The sequence below is a fragment of the Rhinopithecus bieti genome, unplaced genomic scaffold, assembly GCF_001698545.2.
Source record: "Rhinopithecus bieti isolate Rb0 unplaced genomic scaffold, ASM169854v2 scaffold_15643, whole genome shotgun sequence".
Taxonomy (NCBI): Eukaryota; Metazoa; Chordata; class Mammalia; order Primates; family Cercopithecidae; genus Rhinopithecus; species Rhinopithecus bieti.
In genome coordinates this window covers 860,586-882,447 of record NW_016808215.1, presented here as the reverse complement: position 1 = coordinate 882,447, position 21,862 = coordinate 860,586, and the positions used below count along the sequence as shown (strand labels likewise).

At 51.9% G+C, this 21,862-nt stretch overlaps 1 protein-coding gene across 1 annotated transcript in view; it reads right to left on the bottom strand.

Annotated features, from left to right (window-relative positions):
* PHLDB3 (pleckstrin homology like domain family B member 3) overlaps positions 1-20,968 on the bottom strand; it is a 31,885-nt gene extending 10,917 nt beyond the window's left edge. Inside the window, 14 exon segments of the mRNA XM_017885913.1 lie at positions 768-824; positions 1,109-1,196; positions 1,280-1,370; positions 1,526-1,625; positions 10,134-10,247; positions 10,797-10,880; positions 11,031-11,062; positions 11,065-11,164; positions 12,643-12,804; positions 13,279-13,407; positions 17,977-18,114; positions 18,344-18,526; positions 20,161-20,487; positions 20,838-20,968. Of these exon segments, the coding sequence (XP_017741402.1) occupies positions 768-824; positions 1,109-1,196; positions 1,280-1,370; positions 1,526-1,625; positions 10,134-10,247; positions 10,797-10,880; positions 11,031-11,062; positions 11,065-11,164; positions 12,643-12,804; positions 13,279-13,407; positions 17,977-18,114; positions 18,344-18,526; positions 20,161-20,370 (1,488 nt within the window). The 5' untranslated portion in view covers positions 20,371-20,487; positions 20,838-20,968.
* Between the last annotated feature and the right edge of the window lie 894 nt (positions 20,969-21,862).

The window sequence follows — 21,862 nt, the reverse complement described above, 5'->3', positions numbered from 1 at the left end:
AAAAAAAAATTTTTTAACAAAAATAAAAACAGTGTTTGTTTTTTTTTTTTTTTTTTTTTTGAGATGGAGATTCATTGATTCATTCTTGTCGCCAAGGCTGGAGTGCAATGGCGTGATCTCGGCTCACTGCAACCTCCACCTCTGGGTTCAAGTGATTCTCGTGCCTCAGCCTCCTGAGTAGCTGGGATTACAGGCATGTGCCACCACACCTGGCTAATTTTTGTATTTTCAGTAGAGATGGGGTTTCGCCATGTTGGCCAGGCTGGTTGCAAACTCCTGACCTCAGGTGATCTACCCACCTTGGCCTCCCAAAGTGCTAGGATTACAGGCATGAGCCACCGCGCCTGGCCAAAAACAAAATTTTAAATGATTTTGAAAAGTTCCAGCATGGACTGGGTATGGTGGTTCACATTATAATCACAGTACTCTGAGAGGCTGAGGTAGGAGGATTGCTAGAGGCCAGGAATAAGTCCCAGCATGGACTTGTCCTCCTTCTGTACTGACTGCTGACATTGTCACCAATGTACAGAAGAGGAAACCGAGGCAGAGTAGAGCAAGTTACCCGAGGACCTGCCACACATAGAGATGACCATCGACGGGTCATGGGAACAGGAACTGGTCCTCTGCAGTTCCCTTTCCCTTGCCAAGCCCTGGACACTTTTCTGTTCCATTGGAGGAAAGGAAAGGGTCAGATGTAAGAAAGGGCATAGGTCAGGGGGAGAAACAGAGCAGGGAGAGGTAGGCATGAGGGCAGGGGTGGGACTGACCATGATGGCAGGGACAGCAGAGCCTGAGGAACCTTCCGTGCCCCTTCTTGTTCCTTCCTGTGGATTCAGGATGAAGCACTCAATGAGGATGCCAGCCCATGAGATGATGGGGTGGCTGGAGAATGTCCTAGGTTCCATGTTCTGAGGGTAGAGGGGCTGGGGGCCTGGAATCCTGGGTCTGAAGGAGGTGGGGCTGGGGGCCTGGACCCCTGGGTCTGAGGGAGGAGGGGCTGGGTCTAGACTCCTGGGTCTGAGGGAGGAGGGACTAGGGGTCTCCCGGGTCTGAGGGAAGAAGGGCTGGGGCAGTCTTCTGTTCCTAAGAGGATGGCCTGGGCTCTCACCCGGGCCTTGAGCAGCCGCTCCCTCTCCGCCATGGCCTGCTGCAGGAGCCGCTCCATGTGGGCAATGTCCGGGTGGACGGCCCCACAGCTAGGAGGAGGGAACACAGACGGGGTGGGTTACAGTGGCTGGGACTCTTCTCCCATCTCCCCACCTTCTCTCTGACGTCTCACCTATTCCCACGGCCACAGTTCAGCAGCTGGTAGAGGGGGTATCTGCCGGAGTCCCCCACTGCTGGTGGGAGAGCTGAGGCCTCCAGGGATTCTAGGATAGAGGGGACCAGGTTACGGGGCTGGATACACCCTGGCCTGAGCCCCTCCACTTCTCCCCCTGCAGGCATAGGTGCGGGTTTCCTCCATCCTCTGCTGCAGGATGGGTGCTGATGCAGGAAGGAAGCAGGGAACGGGGGGTATCCTCACCAGTACAATGGAAGGACAGAGGTCGGGGGGATCCTCTCTGGCTCGCCCTCTCTCCCCTTTTCCGGGGCAGGCTCCCAGTCCTCTGGAGGCCAATGGAGCCCTGAAAACACAAAAGGCTCATGAGCATAGGAAAAAGGCTTGATCTCCACCCTAAGTCAGAGCACTGCCCAGTGAAACCACCACCCAGTCAGCACAAATCAAAACACTACTGTCGACATATGCTGAGTGAAAGGACCTCACAGGGGTATGATCTCATTTATAATGTCAGGCCGAGCGCAGTGGCTCACGCCTGTAATCCCAGCACTTTAGGAGTCCAAGGCAGGCGGATCACCTGAGGCCGGGAGCTCGAGACCAGCCTGGCCAATACGGCGAAACCCCATCTCCACTAAAAATACAGAAATCAGCCGGGCATGGTGGCAGGCGCCTGTAGTCCCAGCTACTCGGGAAGCTGAGGCAGAAGAATCGCTTGAACCTGGGAGGTGGAGCTCGCAGTGAGCTAAGATCGCGCCACTGCACTCCAGCCTGAGTGACAGAGCGAGACTCCGTCTCAAAAAAAAAGAAAAGAAAAATAGAAATGTCCCGAACAGGCAAATTAACATAGAAATGGAAAGTAGAATCGTGGTTGCCCAGACTGGGGTAGATGGGGGAACCAAGAGGCTAAGGGATGCAGGGTTTCTTTTGGGGGGTAATGAAAATGTTCTAAAATTGATTGTGGTAATGTTTGCACAACTTTGAATATACTAAAAGACACAGAACTGTACAATGTAAATGAATGAATTGTATGGGGACGTGAATTATGCCTCAATGAAACTCTTTCTAAAAATCCCACTGTGGGTCAGGTGTGGTGGCTCATGCCTGTAATCCCAACACTTTGGGAGGCCAAGGTGGGTGGATCACTTGAGGTCAGGCGTTCGAGACCAGCCAGGCCAACATGGTGAAACCCTGTCTCTACTAAAATACAAAATTAGCCAGGCATGGTGGCACACGCCTATAATCCCAGCTACTCAGGTGGTTGAGGCAGGAGAATTGCTTGAACCCGGGAGGCAGAGGTTTCAGTGAGCCAAGATCTCGCCATTGAAATCCAGGCTGGACGACAGAATGAGACTCCCCGTCTCAAAAAAAAAAAAAAAAATCCCACTGCCTCCGGGCACAGTGGCTCACACCCATAATGCCAGCACTTTGAGAGGCCCAGGCAGGCAAATTGCTTGAGCCCAGGAGTTGGAGACCAGCCTGGGCAACATGGTGAAACTCTGTCTCTACAAAAAATACAAAAATTAGCCAGGCGTGGTGGCACATGCCTGCAGTCCCAGCTACTGTGGAGGCTGACGTGGGAGGATTGCTTGAACCCAGGAGGTCAAGGTTGCAGTGAGCTGAGACTGTGCCACTGCACTCCAGTCTGGGCGACAGAGAGCGAGCCTGTCTCAAAACAAATAAATAAGTAAAACATAAAAACAAAAAACCCACTGTGCTGGTGGCTATGTAGGAAACCCAGATGCCCTCATGTAATACTGGGGGTGTTCTACTGGAACAAGCTTTATGGAGAGCAACTTGGCTTTTTAAAAAAAAAATCTGGGCTGGGCGCGGTGGCTCAAGCCTGTAATCCCAGCACTTTGGGAGGCCGAGACGGGCGGATCACGAGGTCAGGAGATCAAGACCATCCTGGCTAACACGGTGAAACCCCGTCTCTACTAAAAAATACAAAAAACTAGCCGGGCGAGGTGGCGGGCGCCTGTAGTCCCAGCTACTCAGGAGGCTGAGGCAGGAGAATGGCGTAAACCCGGGAGGCGGAGCTTGCAGTGAGCTGAGATCCAGCCACTGCACTCCAGCCCGGGCGACAGAGCGAGACTCCGTCTCAAAAAAAAAAAAAAAAAAAAATCTGAATGACAAATGCATAAACCGTGGAGCCCCAATTCCACTCTAGAAATTCAGCCGATGGTACACTCATACACATGCAAAGTGATCTGAGTTCGAGGTCATTCCCTGCAGTGCCATCTGTGCTAACAAAAGCATGGAGACCGCCTAAGTGCCCATCAGAAGGGGACAAGGTAAATGAACCATGGCTTATGCACTCCATAGACCTTTTTTATTTTTTATTTTTTGAGTTGGAGTTTCACTGTGTTGCCCAGGCTGGAGTGCAGTAGTGCAATCTCAGCTCATTGCAACCTCCACCTCCTGGGTTCAAGTGATTCTCCTGCCTCAGCCTCCCAAGTAACTGGGATTACAGGCGTGTGACACCACGCCAGGCTAATTTTTGTATTTTTAGTAGAGATGGGGTTTCACCATATTGGTCAGGCTGGTCTCTAATTCCCGACTTCAAGTGATCCACCTGCCTCGGCCTCCCAAAGTGCTGGGATTACAGGCACGAGCCACCATGCCCAGCTGACTCCATGGACAATTCTGCGGTGTAGAACAAGAGGAAGATGCATCCTATATCCAGATAGAACATAAGATCCAAAAAAGAAAGAAAGAAAGAAAGAAAGAGAGAGAGAGAGAGAGAGAGAGAGAGAGAGAGAAAGAAAGAAAGAAAGAAAGAAAGAAAGAAAGAAAGAAAGAAAGAAAGAAAGAAAGAAAGAAAGAAAAAAGGAAAGAAAGAACCTAATATCCAAGAGAAAAGCAAAGCCAGGTGTGGTAGTGTGCACCTGTAGTCCCAGCTACTCAGGAGGCTGAGGTGGGAGGATCACTTGAGCCCAGGAGGTTGCGGCAGCAGTGAGCCATGATCATGCCACTGTACGCTAGCCTGGGCGACAGTGAGATCTGTCTCTTAAAGTTTTTTTTCTTTTTTAAAGCAAGTACAAAACAGTGTAGAATAAACTGGGTATGCATAAAAAGAGGGAAAAAGTATGTACATGACTAGCTGTGTCAACACAGAGTATCTCCGGGGAACACATGGGAAATTGGTAACCCTGGTGACCCTCAGGAAGTGAACAGTGTAGGAGGGGGAACAAGAGCCGCAGAGTCTTCTCTGAATATCCTCCCACACCGTGTGAATTTTGAATGAGGATAATGTTAACTTTTTAAAAACAAATAAACATGAAAACTAAATGCAACCTGTGTTCCTGAGCCAAGAAAAAAAAAGTTTGTTTTCTTTTTGTGAATTTTTTGCTAGAAAAAAACACTGGTGGGACCAGGAACAGTGGCTCATGCCTGTAATTCCAGCACTCTGGGAGGCCGAGGCAGGCGGATCATCTCAGGTCAGGAGTTCAAGACCAGCCTGGTCAACATGGTGAAACCCCGTCTCTACTAAAAATACAAAAATTAGCTGGGCGTGGTGGTGGGCACCTGTAATTGCAGCTACTCAGGAGGCTGAGGCAGGAGAATCGCTTATACCAGGGAGGCAGAAGTTGCAGTGAGCCAAGATCACATCACTGCACTCCAGCCTGGACAACAGAGCAAGACTGCCAAAAAAAAAAATAGAAAGAGCAAGCGAGCCAAAAGAGAGAGAGAGAGAGAGAAGGAAGGAAGGAAGGGAGGGAGGGAGGGAGGGGAAAACATTGGTGGAACAACTGAAAAATTATAAATAAGATCTATGGATTCTAATAGTATCGTCTCAGTGTTAGTTTCCTGAAATTGATCATTGAACTGTGGTTGTGTAATAGAATGGGCTTGACATTAGGTAGTAAATTTAGGAATATTTCGGGGTTCAGGGGAATCAAGGGTAAGAAAATAATGGGCCAGGCATGAAGGCTCACACCTGTAATCCTAGCACTTTGGGAGGCCTGGGGAAGGCAGATCACTTGAACTCAGGAATTTGAGACCAGCCTGGGGCAATATAGTGAGACCCTCTGTCTACAAAGGATACAAAAATTAGCCTGGCGTGGTGGCGCATGCCTGTAATCCCAGCTACCTGAGGCAGAAAATCACTTGAGGCTAGGAGGTAGAGGCTGCAGTCAGCCAAGATCGCACCATACACTCCACTCCAGCCTGGGCGACAAAGCGAGACTGTCTTAAAAATTAAAAAATTAAAAATTAAAACTCTGGAAGTTGAGAAATGTTAGCCCCACTTCACGGAGAGGAAACTGAGGCTCAAATCCCTGTGTTTTTCTTGACTTTTTCCTTCCTTCCAGCCACATTCCCAGCACTTCCTAGCTGGGAGATCTTAGATACTTGGCACTGAGGAACCAAGTGGGCAGGACAGACCCCAGCTTTGTCTGCATGGCACTTATGTTGTAGGAGCTGCATAAGCCATCAGCAGGCCATAGAAACAGGCCAGTTCGGGTTCAAATCCCAGCTCTGCCACTTCCTGGGTGCATGTCATAGACAGATCATTTCTCTTCTCAAGCAAGGTATCCTCTCTGTAAAGTGGGTAACATCTCACTGCCCTTCCTGGGTTGTTGCAAGAATTAAACGAGTGACCTCACACAATGCATGTAGAAGCATGTGTGGCCCCCAGGTAAGATCCAGGAGCTAAGCAATGAGATCCACATTGGTGGGTACAGGGTATACCTGGGCTTAGAGGCCTCCTGTGCACAGGAGCCAACAACTCAGGTGACAACTCCATAGGACTGGACATGGTGTCCCACCAAGTATTTTCATATATGCAATTGACTAATAAGGGTAATTGCTATTCTAAGTCATGTTGCCTGGCAACACAGCTGACACCTACCTTCATCAAGTTTCCAGGGAAAGCAGCTAGAAAGTTAATTTCCCATACAGAAGAACATCTGCTAACCCTTCACCCGAATAATGACGGAACCTGCTTGTGGGGGTTCTTCCCAAGAAAAAATGAAATTTTATATATTAGGTTGAGCCAGGGGAATTGCCAGTATACAACTGTTTCTTGCCTCCAAGTAATAGCAATTCTATAAGATTCAAAGTGATAAAATGGTTTAGAACAGACCCTGACCTATATTAAGTGCGTTAAAATTAGTATTATTGATTAGCAAATAACAATATTTTTTTTTTGAGACAGAGTCTTGCTGTGTCGCCCAGGCTGGAATGCAGTGGCATGATCTTGGCTCACTGCAAGCTCTGCCTCCCAAGTTCATGCCATTCTCCTGCCTCAGCCTCCCGAGTAGCTGGGACTACAGGCACCCGCCACCATGCCCGGCTGATTTTTTTTTTGTTCATTTGTTTTTTAGTAGAGACGGGGTTGCACTGTGTTAGCCAGGATGGTCTCGATCTCCTGACCTCATGATCTGCCCTCCTCGGCCTCCCAACGTGCTGGGATTACAGGCATGGGCCACCGCGCCCATCCACGGAGTCTTACTCTGTCACCCAGGCTGGCATGCAGTGGTGCGACCTTGGCTCACTGAAACCTACATCTCAAACTATTCTCCTGCCTCAGCCTCCTGAGTAACTGGGATTATAGGCATGCACCAGCACACCCAGATGATTTTTTTTTTTTTTTAAACAAAGCCTAGCTCTGTCACCCAGGCTGGAGTGCAGTGGCACGATTTCGGCTCACTGCAACCTGCACCTCCTGGGTTCAAGCTATTCTCCTGCCTCAGCCTTCTGAGTAGCTGGGACTACAGATGTGCACCACACCTGGCTAATTTTTGTATTTTCAGTAGAGATGGGGTTTCACCATGTTGGCCAGGCTGGTCTCGAACTTCTGACGTTGTGATCCGCCTGTCTCGGCCTCCCAAAGTGCTGGGATTACAGGCGTGAGCCACCGCGCCCAGCCAATTTTTTGTATTTTTAGTAGAGATGGGGTTTCACCAAGTTGGCCAGGCTGGTTTTGAACTCCTGACCTCAAGGGGTCCACCCACCTCAGCCTCTCAAAGTGCTGGATTACAGGCATGAGCTGCCGCACACTGTTATTATTTATTTATTTATTTATTTATTTATTTATTTATTTATTTCTTTTTGAGACACAGTCTTACTCTGTCGCCCAGGTCTCAAACTCCTGACCTCAGGTGATCCACCCGCCTCAGCCTCCCAAAGTGCTGGGATTATAGGCATAAGCCACCATGTCTGGCCCACACTCTCGTATTCTTAACAGCATTGCTTAAAGTTGAAAAAAACCTCAAATCACCATCTGCAGAGGGAGAGTTGTTCCATGTCCCCACAGTGGAATGTCAAGCCCAGAGTGATTAAGAACCTAGGCTCTAGGAGGTTGAGCGTGGTGGCTCACCCCTGTAATCCCAGCACTTTGGGAGGCTGAGGCAGGAAGATTGCTTGAGCTCAGGAGTTCGAGACCAGCTTGGGCAACACGGCAAAACCCCGTCTCTACACACACACATACACAAATTAGCTGGGTGTGGTGGCTGTAGTCCCAGCTACTCCAGAGGCTGAGGTGGGAGGATGGCTTGAGCCTGGGAGGCAGATCATGTCACTGCACTCTGGACTGGGTGACAGAGGCCGACCCTATCTCAAAAAAAAAAAAAGGGAAAAAGAACCTAGGTTCTGAAAACAGAGTACCTGGGTTCAAATCCCAGCTCTTCCACATACTAGCTGGTTAAACAACTTAACCTCTCTGTCATGGTGTTTTTGCCATGGAAACAAGAACCTAGCTCACAGATTTGTTGCAAAGACAAATCAGTAAGCCAATCAGCATGAAGCATTTGTAACCATGCCTTGCACACTATAATGACTCAATAAAACCATTGTTATTATTATTGCTTTTGTTAGTATTATTATTATTGTAAAGTCATTAAAAATGAGGCAACTCTAAATGTATCAGTATAAAACAATCTCCAAGATAGAGTTAAGTGAAAAAATAAAAACCAGTGGGCCAGGCATAGTGGATCACACCTGTAATCCCAGCACTTTGGGAGGCCAAGGCAGGCAGATCACCTGAGGTCAGGAGTTCGAGACCAGCCTGGCCAACATGGCAAAACCCCATCTCTGTTAAAAATACCAAAATTAGCCAGGTGTGGCAGCGCACGCCTATCATCCCAGCCACTCGGGAGGCTGAGGCTGGAGAATCACTTGAACCCGGGAGGCGGAGGTTGCAGTGAGTTGAGATTGCATCATTGTACCCCAGCCTGGGCAACAAGAGTGACATTCTGTCTCAAACAAATAAATAAATAAATAAAATAAAACCAGTGAGATCCTATTGCTACAAATTGGGCCCAAGCGTGGTGGCTCATGCCTGTGACTCCAGCAATTTGGGAGGCTAAAGCAGGAGGACCACTTGAGCCCAAGGGTTCAAGACCAGCTTGGGCAACATAGGGAGACCTCATCTGTACCAAAATAACTTCAAAAATCAGCTGTGCGTGGTGGTGCGTGGTGGTGCGTGGCAGTGCATGGTGGTGCGTGGCAGTGCATGGTGGTGCGTGGAGGTGCATGGTGGTGCGTGGCAGTGCATGGTGGTGCATGGAGGTGCATGGTGGTGCATGGCGGTGCGTGGTGGTGTGTGGCGATGCGTGGCTGTGTGTGGTGCATGGGGTGTGGTGGTGCGAGGCTGTGTGTGGTGGTGCGTGGTGGTGAGTGGTTGTGTGTGGTGGTGCATGGTGGTGTGTGGTTGTGCATGGTGCATGCCTGTGGTCCCAGCTACTCAGGGAAGATCACCTGAGCCTGGTAGGTTGAGGCTGCAGTGAGCTGTGATCCCACCATTGCACTCCAGCCTGGGCAACAGAGTGAGACTCTGTCCAAAAAAAAAAAAAGAAAAAAAGCTAGAAGAGGACTTGAAATGTTCTCAACATACAGAAGTGATAAATATTTGAGATGGATACCCCAAATACCCTGACTTATTATGCATTCTATGCATGTAACATCATATGTACCCCATAAATATGTTCGAAATATATCATTTTTAAAAAGAAAAGCCAACTCATAGCTAATACACATCTTTTTCAAAAGGATAGGTTGAATATCCCTTCTCCGAAATACTTGGGACCAGAAAGGTTTCAGATTTGGGATTTTCTTTCAGATTTTGGAATATTTGGGTTGACCATCTGTAACCTAAAACTCTGAAACCCAAACTGCTCCAATGTGCATTTCCTTGGAGCATCATGTAGGCACTCAAAGAGTTTCAGATTTTCGAGCATTTTAGATTAGGTTTTTTTTTTTTTTTTTTGAGACAAAGTCTCACTCTGTCGCCCAGGCTGGAGTACAGTGGCATAATCTCGGCTCACTGCAACCTCTGCCTTCCCAGGTTCAAGCAATTCTCGTGCCTCAGCCTCACATCACCATGCCCAGCTAATTTTTGTATTTTTGGTAGAGATGGGATTTCGCCATCTTGGCCACGCTGGTCTCGAACTCCTGACCTCAGGCTATCCGCCCGCCTTGGCCTCCCAAAGTGCTGGGATTACAGGCATGAGCCACCGTGCTGGCCGTCTGTTGTAACTGTTAATGAGCTGCCCCCCTGATCCCCACAGTTTTAAGGAAGTCTAGAAGGATTCTCAAAACACAAGTAGCTGCATTACTTCTGAGAAGGGGAGACCTTCTTATTAAAATACACTGTTCAGTTGCTTTTAAAATCTACTCCTGGGTGCACATGTTCCCATTTCACCAGGGCAGGGGTGGGTGTTACGCAGAAAAAAATTATAATAATAAAGCTGGAGTCATAGGAATATCCCTTGGCCAGCCTTTCCTATCCCCCCACCCCCATATAGAAAATCAGAGTGGAAGTTCTGGAGACCCCAGTTCGGGGACTCTGCTCCGAGCCCCTCCCTCCCTGCTGACCAATAAGACACATGGGGAAACAGAGGCAGTGGGGGGATACCTGCAGGGAGCTGTGGACAGAGAAGAGGCAAGAAGAGGTAGGGGTGGCAGCAGAGTGGGCCGCAGGGTCCTGGAGCACCAGCAGCTGGTGGTCTGTCTTCTGGGTGAACAGCAGCTGCAGGAGAGGGGGTGAAAGTTCGTGGGAGCAGGAGGGACCCCAGAGCAACCATGAGTTCCCACACGCTCTGGCCCACACCTCTAGTGCCACCCATTTTTCAGAAAGAAAAACTAAGGAGAGATGGAATGTGGTCCTTAGGGTCTAGTCTCCCAGCATAGAGCTGTGGGCAGAGACTGCTGGCTCCCTGAGGAGGGGCTGGGGCCTGGACTCCTGGGTCTGAGAGAGGAGGGGCTGGGGCCTGGACTCCTGGGTCTGAGAGAGGAGGGGCTGGGGCCTGGACTCCTGGGTCTGAGGGAGGAGGGGCTGGGGCCTGGACTCCTGGGTCTGGAGAGAGGAGGGGCTGGGGCCTGGACTCCTGGGTCTGAGGGAGGAGGGGCTGGGGCCTGGACTCCTGGGTCTGAGGGAGGAGGGGCTGGGGCCTGGACTCCTGGGTCTGAGAGAGGAGGGGCTGGGGCCTGGACTCCTGGGTCTGAGGGAGGAGGAGCTAGGGCCTGGACTTTCCAGTCTGAGGGAGGAGGGACTGAGAGGCATACAAAATCCCCATACCTTAGTGAGGGCTGGGTTGGGCTCAGAGAAGTCCCCGCCAGGTGTTCCCTGAAGGCAATTGAGCTCGAGCAGCCGGCTCCGTTCCTACCAGAAGATATGGACAGCTACGTGTCAAAGTCAGAATGGGCTGTCCTAGCTGCTTTCCCTAATGTCAGGAGACATCCGGGGTGCGGGGAGGTGGTGGGATGCCCCAGGGGGAAGTGAGGATGGTAGGGCAGGTGCCAGGGAGCTCACCTGTGACAGGGCCTGAAGGGCCTCCTCCTTTTCCGGCTCAGCCCCCGACTCTCGGCTGCCATCTGCTCCCCCAGTGACTTGAGCTGCTCTTCCAGGACCCGGATCCGGCGCTACAGAGCACCCCGTCCCGGTTACTCATCTGCCAAGGCGCCAGCCAGCTCTCCAGGCCACCCTCCCACAGAACCACATCTGCCTGGAGGGCTGGGGTTTGCTCCAGCCCCTCCCAGAGACCACGGGATCGGAGTGTCCAGGGTTGGGGACCCAGCATTCAGCTCCCTGGACCCTCTTCCCTTTTAAGGGACCCTCTTCCCCATCTGGGGAAGATGAAGAGAAAGGGATGGACAGAGAGAACAGCAACCAAGACAGGCCCCAAAAGACAGAGATGTAGACAAAGATTCAGGGAAAAGAAAAGATAGAAACAGAACAGAGACAAATAGAGACAACCCGAGACAAAGGAAAAGCCAGTGAGACAGGAAAAAGATCCAGAAACAGGTGGGGAAAGGAAACCCACAGAAGAGCTTTTTTTTGAGACGCAGTTTTGCTCTTGTTGCCCAGGCTGAAGTGCGATGACTCAATCTCAGCTCACCGCCACCTCTGCCTCCCAGATTCAAGCAATTCTCCTGCCTCAGCCTCCCAAGTAGCTGGGATTACAGGCATGCGCCACCATGCTCGGCTAATTTTGTATTTTTAATAGAGACGGGCTTTCTCCATGTTGGTCATGCTGGTCTCGAACTCCTGACCTCAGGTGATCTGCCTGCCTCGGCCTCCCAAAGTGCTGAGATTACAGGCGTGAGCCACTGAGCCCGGTCGAGCTTTCTAATCCAAAACTTTGGGAAACTCTGTGTCAAATATGGTCAAACATGCGCATTTTTTTCCCGAGGGTCTGACAAGTCAGACCCTTGAATGTGAAGCTCCCAGGAGGGATCTGATGGAGCATCTTTTTGGAATAGAGGCAAAGAATGTGGTGGTGAACACCAAGTTTGTTCAAATCCTGGCTGTGGCGAGGCATGGTGGCTCATGCCTGTAATCCCAGCACCTTGAGAGGCCAAGGTGGGAGGACTGCTTAAGCCCAAGAGTTTGAGACCAGGTGAAACCCCATCTCCACTAAAAATACAAAAATTATCCAGGTATGGGGGCTCATACCTGTGGTCCCAGCTACTCGAGAGGCTGAGGTGGGAGGATCGCTTAAGCACAGGAGGTCGAGGCTGCAGTGAGCTGTGAACGTGTCATTGCACTCCAGCCTGGGTGACAGAGTGAGAACCTATCTCAAAAAATAAAAATAAAAAACTCCTGGCTCTATCCCTTACTAAAGAAACTTTGAAAAGATTACTTAAGCATATTGACCTTCAGCTTCTTTATTTATAACATGGGGGGAAAAAAGTAATAGGACTTGCCTCAATAGGTTTGTTGTAAGGATTCAATGAAGAAATGCTCATGAAACATTCAGGACCATATCTGGCACATAGTAAATGTTTCATCAGTATCAGCTCTTGTTGTTACTATTCAGAAGAACATGACAGGTAGAAACAAGGACAGAGAAAAAGGCAGACACAGAGCAGGGGAGACAGAGAGGAGCAGCAAGGGGGGGCAGCGCTGGTCGGGCATGACTCACTCTGTGCTGCGCCATGCTGGCCTGAAGTTCCTGGACCTTGGGGTCTGGCACCTGGGGCCCAGGGCTGTCCTGATCCTCCTCCTCCTGCCGGCTCTCCCGCTCCAGTTGCTGGAACTCCAGGTCCTCATAGGCGCGTTGGGCCACATCCAGTTGTTCCCTCATCTATAGGTCAGAACACAAAAAGGCTGGAGGCCTGGATCCCTAGGACCCCGGGGAGTAGGGTGCTGGGGCTGGGACTCCTGGTGAGAGGAAGAAGGTGACTGAGGACCTGGATTCCTGGGTCCTGGGAGAGGAGGGGGTTAAGAACCAGAGGGCCAGCTGGGCACAGTGGCTCACTCCTGTAATTCCAGCACTCTGGAAGGCTGAGGCAGGTGGATCACCTGTCAGGAGTTTGAGACCTGCCTGGCCAACACAGTGAAACCCCGTCTCTACTAAAATTCCAAAAATTAGCCGGGTGTGGTGGTGCGCACCTGTAGTCCCAGCTACACGAGAGGCTGAGGTGGGAGAATCGCTTGAACCTGGAAGGCAGAGGTTGCAGTGAGCCGAGATTGCACCACTGCACTCCAGCCTGGGCAATGGGGCAAGACTCTGTCTCAAAAAAAAAAAAAAAAAAAGATAGAACCAGAGGGCCATTACCTCCTGCACACCCTGCAGAAGCCGCTCGCGCTGGTCCTCTGGCTGTGAGTTGAGCTGTCCCTGGGCCTCCCGGAGTCTTTGGCGAAGACCCTCTAGGCGATTCCGTTCCTGGCTCAGCCGCCTCTGTTCCTGAAAGAACAACCAGGTTCTCAGCCTCAGCTTGAGCGTAGAGGGGGAAGCAGCGGTCAGCCACATCTCAGAGTCTGCCTGGGGTGTCAGCTTTACAAAGGCAGGGACTTCATCTATGTGATTCACTCCTGTGCAGGCCTGCCTCACAGTCAGAACCAAGATTTTAAAGAAATGAATAAGGCCAGGTGTGGTGGCTCACACCTGTAATCCTAGCACTTTGGGAGGCCAAGGCAGGAAGCGCTCTTGAGCTCAGGTGTTTGGGATTAGCCTGGGCAACATAGGGGGAGCCCATCTCTTTTTTTCTTTGTTTGTTTTTTTGAGACGGAGTCTCGCTGTGTCGCCCAGGCTGGAGTGCAGTGGCGCGATCTCGGCTCACTGCAAGCTCCGCCTCCCGGGTTCACGCCATTCTCCCACCTCAGCCTCCGAGTAGCTGGGACTACAGGCGCCTGCCACCGCGCCCGGCTAGTTTTTTGTATTTTAGTAGAGACGGGGTTTCACCGTGTTCGCCAGGAGGGTCTCAATCTCCTGACCTCATGATCCGCCCGCCTCGGCCTCCCAAAGTGCTGGGATTACAGGCTTGAGCCACCGCGCCCGGCCGGGGGAGCCCATCTCTACAAAAAAACAAAACAATTAGTGGAGTGTGTTAGTGCACGCCTGTAGTTCCAGCTACTCAGGAGGCTGAGGTGGAGGATTCCTGGAGCCAGGGAGATTGAGGCTGCAGGGAGCTGTGTTTGCATCACTGTTCCAGTCTGGGTAACAGAGGGAGACCCCGTCTCAGAAGAGAAAAGAAGGAAGGGAAGGGAAGGGAAGAAGGGAAGGGAAGAAGGGAAGGGAAGAAGGGAAGGGAAGGGAAGGGAGAAGAGAAGAGAAGGAAGAGAAAAAGAAAGAAAAGGAAAGGAGGAGAAAGAAAGGAAGGAAGGAAGGAGAAAGAAAAGGAAGGAAGGAAGGAAGGAAGGAAAGAAGGAAGGAAGGAAGGAAGGGAGGGAGGGAAGGAAGAGAAGGGAAGGGAAGGGAAGGAAAGGAAACAGACAGGCCAGGCACGGTGGCTCAAGCCTGTAATCCCAGCACTCTGGGAGGCCGAGGCAGGCGGATCACAAGGTCAGGATATCGAGACCATCCTGGCTAACACGGTAAAACCCCATCTCTACTAAAATACAAAAAATTAGCTGGGAGTGGTGGTGGGTGCCTGTAATCCCAGCTACTCTGGAGGCTGAGGCAGGAGAATGGCGTGAACCCGGGAGGCGGAGCTTGCAGTGAGCCAAGATCATGCCACTGCACTCCAGCCTGGGCAACAGAGTGAGACTCCATCTCAAAAAAAAAAGAAGAAAGAAAGTGAGAGAGAAAGAGAAAGAAAAGAAAGAGAGAAAGAAAGAGAGGGAGAAGGAAGGAAAGGAGAAAGAAAGAGAGAAAAGAAATGAATGCAAAACATATTCTTGCTCTGTGATGCGGTGGATGCAGAAGTGGATTGTATCTGGGCCCTGCCCTCCAGGTGGGAACACAGCCAGTTGGAAAGATCAGGGCAGTAAAATCAAGAGACTGTGGGAACCTAGAATGAGGAACAATGTCAGCCAAAGGTTGAGGCTGCAGTGATTGCACTACTGCACTCCAGCCTGGGCGACAGAGTGAGACCCTGTCTCAAAAATGAAATAAAACAAAACAAAACAATCAGGGAGCATTTGGATCTGGGAAAATAAAAGGAGCTAGAAGAGCATTTTGGGCAGAGGAAACGGCTTGGCACAAATGCGTGAAAGTTGAAAAGTACAAGAAGTCTGGGGGACAAACTCCAGCCAGGGTGGAAGAGGATGTGGTGGTGGGAAGAACATGGTGGGAAGAATGTGGTGGGAGAGGATAGTGGGAAGGCCAGCTCATCCAGCTCACAGGCGGTTTGGTCAATCTGGGGATATGGGGAACCTCAGAAGGACTGAAAGGATGGAGTAGGAACTAGGAATCATCCCTCAGGGAGATGGGTTAGAGAGGTGGAGAGCAGCTCCCTTGGGAGTCCTCCAAGCAGTGAGGGTGAGACCTAAGCTGGGGCCTGGGTGGTAGGGCTGAAAAATAGATGGACTAGACAGAGAGGATCAGGAAGCAGAAAGGATAGGACATGGTGGCTGATGGGCTTGGAGGTGAGAGATAGGGAAGTGTGCAGGGCAAAGTCCAGGACTCTGGCCTGGTGACCAAAGGGACAGCAAGACAAACAGTGTGGAGAAGGGAGTTGCTGAGGTCAGCTTTGGATATGGTGAATGAGAAGCAGCCAGACTCCTGGGTCAGAGGGAGGAGGGGCTGCGACCGAGATTTCTGGATCTGGGTGGAGAAAGAGTACCTAGTAGCCAGTACCGCTAGGAGAAGAACATTTCTCCTCTTGAGAAGCCTGGAGAAATACGGATGATCTTTGAAGGATAAAATGAAGCCCAGGATCCAGCCTCCAGAAATTCCAACATACACGACACTCCAAATAAAAAAAACTGACAAAATCACAAGCACCATTGTGCCAACCTATAATGTAACAACCCAAGCAATGACCACTGATGATGTTACAACTTCAGATAGAAGTTTTTTCTGATGGAGTTTTTGCTCTTGTGCCCAGGCAAGAGTGCAGTTGGTGTTACTTGGCTCCCTGGACTGCCAACCTCCACCTCCCAGGTCAAGTGATCTCCTGCCCAGCCCTCCCAAACAGCCCGGGAATTCAAGGTTGCCTCCAACCACACCCGGCTGAATTTTTTTGATTTTTAGTAGAATGGGTTTTCATCATGTGGCAGGATGCCCTGAAAACTCAGTGGCTCATGCCTGTAATCCCCAGCACTTTGGGAGGCAAGGCAGCAGGCAGATCACCTGAAGGTGAAGAGTTCAGACCAGCCTGACCAACATGGAGAAACCCCATCTCTACAAAATACAAATTAGCCAGACATGGTGGCGCAATGCCTGTAATCTCAGCTACTGGGGGGCTGAGGCAGGAGAATCGTTTGAACCCAGGAGGCAGCAGTTGCGGTGAGCCAAGATCACACCATGTATCCAACCTGGACAACAAGAGCGAAACTCTATCTTACGGAAAAAAAAAAAAAAAGAGAGGAGAGATAGACCAGGGTGACCTCATGAGGCGGACAACCAGAGATGAGGTTCCTGACACTGGCTCAGGAAGCACTAAAGCACTTCTGAATATGACAAACCTCTCCCTCCTAACCAACCACCGCTGCAGAAACAGAGGCAAATGTTCAAGCACCACCAGGCATGCAATGGCCATGCTCTGCCTGTGACAGAAGACTGGGTTTTTCTAATAAACAGTATGGGGAAGACACCAGCCGGGTGGGAACACCAGAGATAAAACAATAGGCCAAACATATCAACCAATCACACTGACCTTTGGGACTCATTCAAACAAGCCACCTGTTAACTGGCTTTTGAGATGTCTGGGAAACACCAAAAACTAACCAGAAATAAGACAATACTAAGAACGTAGTATTATTATATAGTAGTATATATATATATATATATTTTTTTTTTTTTTTTTTTGAGACACGGTCTTGCTCTATCGCCCAGGTTGGAGTGCAGTGTCGTGATCACAGCTCACTGCACCCTCTACCTTCTGGGCTCAATTGATCCTCCCACCTCATTCTTCTGAGTCTGAGGCCACAGCCACATGCCACCATGCCTGGTTAATTTTGTATTTTATTTTCACAGAAACAGTGTCTCATTATGTTGCCAGGCTGGTCTCACAGTCTTGGGCTCAAGCGATCCTCCCACTGTGCCCTGCCATCTCCCAAGTACTGGGATTACAGGTGTGAGCCACCTTGCCCAGCCAAAAAGGATTTCTTATCTGTCAATGATACACTGTAAACATATGTACAGGCCACATGATGTCTGGGATTGGCTTTTAAAACTGGGGACGGAAACAAATGGGAGATAATGAAACGAGAATGTAAGAATATTAATCATTGCTGAAGCTGGTGAGCACAAGACATGGGAGCTGCCTGACTATTGTGGGTTTGGGAAGTTTTCTTTTTCTTTCTTTCTTTCTTTCTTTTTTTTTTTTTTATTGAGACAGAGTCTCGTTCTTGTTGCCCAGGCTGCTGGAGTGCAATGGTGCAATTTTGGCTCACTGCAATCTCCATCTCCCCGATTCAAGCGATTCTTCTGCCTCAGCCTCCCAAGCAGCTGGGACTACAGGCGCCCGCCACCACGCCCTGCTAATTTTTGTATTTTTAAGCAGAGACGGGGGTTTCGCCATGTTGCCCAGGCTGGTCTCGAACTCCTGAGCTCAGGCAATCAGCCCGCCTTGGCCTCCCAAAGTGCTATGATTACAGGTGTGAGCCTCCGCTTCCGGCCGGTTTGGAATTTTTCACACACCCACATTTAAATAGCAAACGCACAGGGGACGAAGGAAGAGCCCCAAAAACCACGCCCAGGGAGGGAGGAGGAAAACCAGGAGGGGCATCTGCCCCTCACTCTCTCGGGAGCCCAAATGTCTTCCTTTGGGGAATGGGGACAACCCCGGGGCGCAGGTGGCTAGGAGCACACCAACATCCATGGACCAGGAAGGACGCTGCTGCTGAAGACCCTGTGAGCCAAACAGACCTGTTCCCGCTGCTGGCGGCCGCGCTTCTCCGAGGCCGCCTGCTGCCCCAGCAGCTCTCGCAGCTGCTCCTCCTCCCGGCGAGCGGCCACTCGCTCCCCAGCCAGCTCACCCCGCAGCAAGGCCACTTCCACCTCCATCTGCAGAGAGAAGGCCAAGGCTGGGGGCTCGGACGCCTAGGTCCAAGGAAGAGGCCCAGGGCCTTAACTACCAGATTCGAAGGAAGGATGGACTCCAGGGACCTGAATTTGGAGGGAGGAAGAGAGGAGGGCCTAGAATCTGATCCCACCGGAGGAAAAGGCTGAGAGTCCGGCTTTGCGGGTTCCTCTTGAGTTGGGGCCAGGCTTCGCAAGGGGTCCGTAGCCTCACCTCGATCCTCAGCTCCTTCCTCTGGCGCTGTAGCTCCTTCACTCGCTGCTCCATTAGGGCCACGCGAGTCAATGCCTCCAGTTGCTGTCCTCGCAGGCGCCGCGCCGCCCCTCGCACCCCTTCCCCCGAAGAGGTGGATGAGTGGGGTGTAGACGCCGTTGCTCTCGGAGGCTTAGCCTCGGGCTGAAGTTGAGGGGGCGTGGTTTAGTGGAGATGCCTCGCCCCCTGCAATCACTAAGTAGGTCTGGTCCCCACCCAACATCCCCTCTGCGGGTCTCAGTCTACTTACCTAACACAACCACCACTCCCATAATCTGTCGCAGGCTCTTTTCCTTCTTTCTTTTCTTTTGTGTGTGTGTGTGTGTGTTTTGTCCTGAGATAGGGTCTCACTGACTGGAGTGCAGTGGCGCGATTATGGCTCACTGCAGCATCGACCTCCCGGACTCAAGCGATCCTTCTGCCTCAGCCTCCTAGGTAGCTGTGACTACAGGCGCGCATCACCACCCCAAGCTCTTTTATTTATTTATTTATTTATTTATTTTTATTTTTTGGTAGAGAGGTGGGTCATGCTATGTTGCCTGGGCTGGTCTCGAACTCCTAGGTTCAAGAGATTCTCCCACCTCGGCCTCCCAAAGTGCTAAGACTACAGGCATGAGCCACCGCGCCCGGCCTCAGCCTCCTGTATTCAAAGTCGGAGTGAGGGAGGGTGCAAGTCCAGTGACCCTCCAAGGGTCCAAGACACGGACCACAGAGGCTTGCAGTACCGGATGGAGGGTGGGCGGATGTAAAGCCGACTTATGAAAGGTGTTTCTTTTTCTCTATTCAGGTCCTATTCTCTTGGCGTCACTTTCTCGTAGCGCCTGGATCTGTCTCTCTGTCTCTCTCTCCACCCGACCCCAATCTCTCAGATTCGGTATCTGTCCACTGCCTCTGAATCACTAGATCTTTCTCCCTCGGAGTATGTCCCTCTCTGGAGGTTTTTCTCTATTTGTTTCTCTGAGCATCTCTGCCGGTTATTTCTGGGTTTCCCTCTGTCTCGATTCCCCTCTCTCTGACTCTCTGTCTCTAGACTCACTGTGTCTCTGTCTTTTTTGGGTCTTTGTCTCTCAGTCTCCATGTCTCTCGGTCTCTGTCTGGTTCTTGATCTCTCTGCATCTCTTACTCATTTGGTTCTCTCTGTTCAGTAGTCTCTCTCTCTCTCTCTCTCTCTCTCTCTCTCTCTCTCTCTCTCTCTCATGTTTAGAGATAGGTTCTGCTCTGTCCCAGGAGGCTGGGGTGCAGTGGCGCAATCATAGTTCACCGCAGCCTACAACTCCTGGGCTCAAGCGATCCTCCTGCCTCAGCCTCCCGAGTAACTGGGATTACACGCACGCAGCACTGCGCTTGGACAATTTCTATATTTTTTTTTTCTAGAGATGGGGATTTGCTATGTTGCCCAGACTTGTCTCGAACTCCTGGGCTTAAGCGATCCTCCCCTTGGCCTCCCCAAGTGCTGGGATTACAGGCGTGAGCCACCTATCTGGTTCCTCTATACCCGTCTTTCTGTCTCCGTCGCCCGTTTGGGTCTTGTCTCCGTTCTTGGGGCCTCCCCGTGGCTCTATCTGGTTATGTATCTGGTTTCTGTCTGTCTGTGTCTCTGCCTCTTTGGCTCCGTGTCCTGGTGTCTGTCTCTCAGTACTCTCTGTTATCACTGGGTCTCTCTCCCTGTCTCCGGGTCTCTGTCTTTCTGGTTTCCCTCTACCTGTCTACCTGTCCGGCCACCTGCTTGAGTCCCCGTCGGTCCAGGCCACCCGCGCTGTCGCCCTCGGGTTCCTCACCGCCTCGCGGCTGCTCTCAGTGCTGCTGCCTTCTCCCACTTCTTCCTCCGCCTGCTGCTCAGCTCCTCCGCGGCTCGAAGGTTCCGCCAGTACCTTGGGGGCCTCCTGTTCACGGGACTCCTCGGGATAGCCCTGGGGCTGGACCTCCACGTCGCATTCCGGGACCGGCGGCGGCGGGGTCCCCTCGGCGGGGCGGCTACGCGTTCCCATGGCCGCTCCGGCTCCTGCGGGGTAGGCGGGACCAGGCGCTCCGGGGGCGGGGCCTAGGAGGGCTGAGCGCCGCTCGCGTCTGCTCCGGGGCGCGGAGACCTCCCCAGGAGGCGGGGCCTAAGAGTTCAAAGGATGGAACTGAGCGTTACGGAGGCGTGTCCTTAAGTTTCCAGAGGCGGGGCTCGATGGTTCCAAGGCGACACGCCCCCGGAGATGGGACCGGAATTTGAGTCCGGGTCGTAGCTCGCCCCCTACTGGCCTGTTCGACCCCGCCTCCCCTCCCTCATCTCCAAGTGTCAGGCCTTGTACCCTCCCAGCAGCCCCCCACAATCTCTTGGACTCGCTTAGAGCGACCCATCTTCTCCCTCCGAGACTCAGCAGTTCGACTCCTGCCCCGTCCTTCCCGGAGCCCCGTAGTCTTAGTCCCGACCCCACTGTGCAGGGCAACAGCGCCCATGCCGCCTCACCCAGGGGTCCAGGAGTCGGGTCTCCCAGGCTGCCCTTCTCTGAACAAGCCAGGAGTCGGAGTCCTTGAGATTCCGAAGTCCAACCGCCACCTCCCCACAGCCTCGGCCCCCTCACCAGCTCAGGCTTCGGCTCGCTCCGCTCTGCGGGCTGGGCACGGCCGCTTCTGCCTATGAGACAGGTGGCAGGGGAAGAGGGAGGAGAGAGGCCGCCCCGTCCCCCTCCCCAGCAGCCCGGAAGTGGAGGGGGGGACAACAGGTCCAACAGCTCCCGAGGGAGGAGGGAGCCACGGGCTTGCCCCACCCGCGGCTTCGGCATCTGGCCATCCCGGCCCCACCGGCCCCACCCTCATGGAACTCAGCATCTCGACCTCCCAGTCTCCCTCGATCCCCTCATTCCTGCCCCACTGGAGGAGTCTTGGCTACCGCTGTATGGGCACCTCTCTAATGTCCAGACCCTGGGAGTTCAGAAAGGAAGGCAGGAATGGAGATGGGGACGTCTCCCCTCTAATGAGCCCTTCAGAAGGGCCCTGACCGGTTTGGGGAGCTGGACAAGGGGAAGGGGTGCCCTGAACTGAGTCAGAGACCTGCCTAGAGACTGAGGGAAGTGTACTGCCACCCCCCAACACTTTGCTACGGGGGGGAGGGCGGAGGTTAAAGGTCTCAGCCAGACCCTTTCCTCTCTGGGCAAAAACAGGAAAATAACTGGTATATGAAAAGGGATGATTAGAAGTCAAGAGCTGTGCTAAACACTTTATACCCGGTCATTTAATTTCACCCTCAAAGCTGCCCAGTGAGAAAGTGATTACTACCTCCATTTCTTTTTTTTAGTAGACACTGGGTTTCTCCAGGTTGCCCAGACTGGTCTTGAACTCCTCGGCTCAAACACCCTGCCTGCCTGGGCCTCCCAAAGTGTTGAGATTACAGGCGTGAGCCACCGAGCCTGGCCTACTACCTTCATTTTATACTTGGGGATACAAGCTGAAGAGGACAAATGCACCCAAGGTTGGCTGGGCACAGAGGCTCAG